The following is a 3,701-nucleotide window of genomic DNA, read 5'->3' on the forward strand; positions in this document are numbered from 1 at the left end:
CGTTGGTGGCCCACGAGGATCCCCACGGCGTACTGACAGACTACATAAATGTAGGACTCACCTGCGGGTGTTGTAACTTAATTATAGTCCTACTTGACTGCACCTAGTATTTATGCTCTGAAATTGTGTACTGCACACTTATACTCACTCTATCATGTTGGTTGGATATTATCGCTAGTAGTTGATTTTATTCCTTTCATATTTCTCATATCTTTTGCTTCCGCATCGCATTTTTGGTTACGTCACGCTCACATAACGGCTAGCACGCATTGTTTCTAGAATCGGGGTGTGTCATTTATGATTTTTAATCTCAATCTTTGCCTATAATATCCTATAAAAATAAATAAATAAATAAAACTTAAAATTTAAACTTTATATAGAATAATAATTAATAAACAATATATACATATTCATTATATCTATCGTATTTTATAGTAAGTTTTTTTTAGTAGTTTAAAAAATTAAAATTATCAAAATATTTTTTTCCTTATCGTGTCAAAATAGGTTACTCGTGATTCACTCTCGTGTAAACTTGTTAAGGATCCGTTATTAACAGGTTATTATCGTATGACCCGATAATGACCCGATTAGTTATTGTGTTCACCCGAAACCCGTTATTTTCGTGTCTTGTTAACGGACCGTGTAAGAAATTGCCAAGTCTACGTGACGGCAAGAAGGCTTAAGAGTTTTTTTTATCGGAAAGTAGAGGTTAGAGGATGAGATGATGATTTTGGATAAATGACTAGGAAAAAAATATGAAATGCATAATATAATAAAAAATTTCTCACTCTAAAAAGATTAATTTAGATGGTTTCCCTGGCCATGATACGATAATCCAAAGCTGCTGGTGGTCCAAAACTGAATCACGACCGTCAGCATATACCGAATCTCTAGGAGGACCCAACAAAATTTGACCGAAAATTGTGTGACAAAAAAAAGAAAAGTAAAAATCGATAACAAAATTAATCAAAATGAGCCGACTGTTGTTCTCTAAATCGCTCCTCCTAGCCCCCTCCTCTCTTGCTTCCGCCCCCCTTCGAGGAACACCATTCAAGTTCTCTTCGTCGCCCACTCCAACTTCTAGAGTTCCTCATCGTATGGCCACCGACGCTTCGTCGTCCCCGCCATCCGCCACCGGCGGTGACGCCACCGACCGTCCCGTTTCCAATGCAGGCCACGAACCGACCACCTCCCCTTCTTCTTCTTCTTCGTCGACTCCAGCTTCCTCTGCCATTGATTTTCTCTCGCTCTGCCACCGCCTCAAGGTAATCGAATTTGTGAACAGTTCGTAGTTGTGTTTTGTTGTGGGAATGGGTTTTGGATTGTTTGGTTTCTAATGAGTTTGTGTTGTTGTTGATTGTGAATTAGACGACGAAAAGAGCTGGATGGGTGAAGAGAGATGTGAAGGATCCAGAGTCGATAGCTGACCATATGTACCGGATGGGATTAATGGCTTTGATTGCTTCTGATATCCCCGGTGTCGATAGAGACAAGTAAGCTCTGTAAATTTCTTCCTGTTTTATTTATGGGATTTATTCCCAGTGTTTTCTAAGAATTTATTTTTTTTTACTTAATTTCAGGTGTATTAAAATCGCCATTGTTCATGATATTGCTGAAGGTGAATATTACATAATTAAATTCTGTAAATTTTCATTTTAATGTTCAATAATGGAAATGAAAATTGCTGAAATATTCATGAATATTTGGGAAATGTTTTATACTTGTGATTTATACTTGTGATTTATTGTTGCTATTAAGGCTGTAAGTTTTTTGGTTCCTTGCAATTTCTTGGGTAGCCATTGTTGGGGACATAACGCCCTCGGATGGGATTCCAAAGGCGGAGAAAAGTAGAAGAGAGCAAGAGGCATTAGACCACATGTGCAAATTACTCGGTGGAGGCTCAATAGGTGATAAGCTAGTTCATTCCAGGATTGCGCTTTTGTTATTCTTATACCTGAAATCGGTAAATACTAATCTTATTTTGGTTGGTTTACACACTCTTCATATTTCAGCTAAAGAAGTAGGTGAACTGTGGATGGAGTACGAGGGGAATTCCTCGCCAGAAGCTAAAATTGTTAAGGACCTCGATAAGGTATGTATTTTGTTGAACTGAATTTGTGAATTTCGATTCTAGCTTCAATTGGTTTCCGGTCTTATTACGGCAAAAGTTATGTATAGTTGGTCAGCTGGTAATCTATGTTCACATGGTTTGAAAGAGATTTATGTAGTAGTATGCACAATGAGGGATAATTACTTCCATATTGCAACAATGTTTATACTTTTTGTTAGAATTGATTGAATCTTCAAGTAGTGATGAGTATAGTTGAGTTTTTAAGATTTCTAAGTCTGTTTTGAGGAATTATGATGGCAATTGTGGGAAGGCATCTAGATAAGTTTTGTCCGACTCTGATAATAACAAAAAGGTCGTACCCAGTGCACAAGGCTCCCGCTTTACGCAGGGTCTGGGAGAAGTGAATGTCGGCTAACCTTACCCCCATTTATGGAGAGGCTGCTCCCAAGCCGACTCTGATAATAACAGTGGACATAAAAATTGGGTGTTGATTGATTTACCACCTTTGGTACTTCAGTTTCAAATTTTTCTTATTGATGGTCGACGTGTTCACTAGATTGTATGTTGTAATTTTGTTTTCCATGCAGGTGGAGATGATACTTCAAGCCTTGGAATATGAAAAGGGTGAGGCTTTTCTCTATCCATTGTATCATTTCTGAATTATGGTATCAATTGGCTTTTAACTTCAAACACAGATGTAAGGGGTCTAGTCATTTCATCTACAACAACGCAAAAGAAAATGACTTTTGTCTATCATGCGCACTTATAAACTAACCCCATATCTGACTACAATATTCTTCATATTCTGAAAATAAAAATTGGACTGAGCGTTATTTTGGATTTGCGCAGAACAAGGGAAGGATTTAGAAGAGTTTTTTCAGTCGACTGCTGGTAAGTACGTCTGGCTCTTGTAATTAGTTTCATCAGTATGCAAGTCGTTTCCTTTTCCATCATTTTCCTCAAATTTCTGGAAATCATTACACAAAATTAAGTGCCACATGCATTTGTGTGATCATTAAAAATTTGTGCTTCAAGGGAGAGAATAAAGCCTTTGGAGTACGAGCTTATATCTTCAAGCACTTAAGGCTGTATATTTTCCCGTGTGATTGCGTTAGGTGGATGATCATTTTATGTTCTGTGATTTTGAACATAGCCTTATAAATGCTCAAACTTATTGCAGGGAAGTTTCAGACTGATTTGGGAAAAGCATGGGCATTAGAGATCGCGTCAAGAAGAAAAAAATAAGGCTACTTTCTACCCAATCTTTTGCAATGGCCCTAGAAGAAATTTCCATTACTTTTGAATCAGGATTAGATTCGTACTGTTCATCTTTAATAAAAAGAGATGTAACACGATAATATGTATTTAAGGTATTACCTTTATGTTTACACTATGGGTAGTCGAACCTTAGAGTTCAAAGTGAAGATGAATGTCATTAGACTATAACACTAAATGGCGTTAACCTAATAGTTATAATATAATCCTGATTCCAGGGAGCCAAGTAAGAATAGTTGAGATCACTAGCTATTCACCCTAGATGGGTGGCCTCCTTAGAAGGAGAAATGACATGTTTCTCTTTTGCCTCAAAGAAACCCCAATGAGGTTAAAGCTATAAGTTTGTTCTTATACC

General features: G+C 37.3%; 1 protein-coding gene across 1 annotated transcript; it reads left to right on the forward strand.

Moving 5' to 3' along the window:
- The first annotated feature begins 848 nt into the window (after positions 1 to 848).
- On the forward strand, positions 849 to 3,459 carry LOC103425506 (uncharacterized). Its single transcript, XM_008363590.4, has 8 exons — positions 849 to 1,265; positions 1,369 to 1,493; positions 1,581 to 1,618; positions 1,797 to 1,907; positions 2,013 to 2,092; positions 2,659 to 2,695; positions 2,921 to 2,962; positions 3,252 to 3,459. The coding sequence occupies exons 1-8, from the start codon at positions 972 to 974 to the stop codon at positions 3,314 to 3,316; spliced, it is 792 nt and encodes a 263-aa protein (XP_008361812.2). The 5' UTR covers positions 849 to 971; the 3' UTR covers positions 3,317 to 3,459.
- The last annotated feature ends 242 nt before the right edge of the window (positions 3,460 to 3,701 follow it).

The sequence above is a fragment of the Malus domestica genome, chromosome 13 (assembly GCF_042453785.1).
Source record: "Malus domestica chromosome 13, GDT2T_hap1".
NCBI classification, from domain to species: Eukaryota; Viridiplantae; Streptophyta; class Magnoliopsida; order Rosales; family Rosaceae; genus Malus; species Malus domestica.

Excerpts from the sequence above, each read along its gene's own strand:
- LOC103425506 (XM_008363590.4), top strand. The coding sequence starts at position 972 with ATGAGCCGACTGTTGTTCTCTAAATCGCTCCTCCTAGCCCCCTCCTCT. Across the intron at positions 1,619-1,796 it reads TGTTCATGATATTGCTGAAG|CCATTGTTGGGGACATAACG; the intron begins GTGAATATTACA and ends TTTCTTGGGTAG. Across the intron at positions 2,696-2,920 it reads AGCCTTGGAATATGAAAAGG|AACAAGGGAAGGATTTAGAA; the intron begins GTGAGGCTTTTC and ends GGATTTGCGCAG.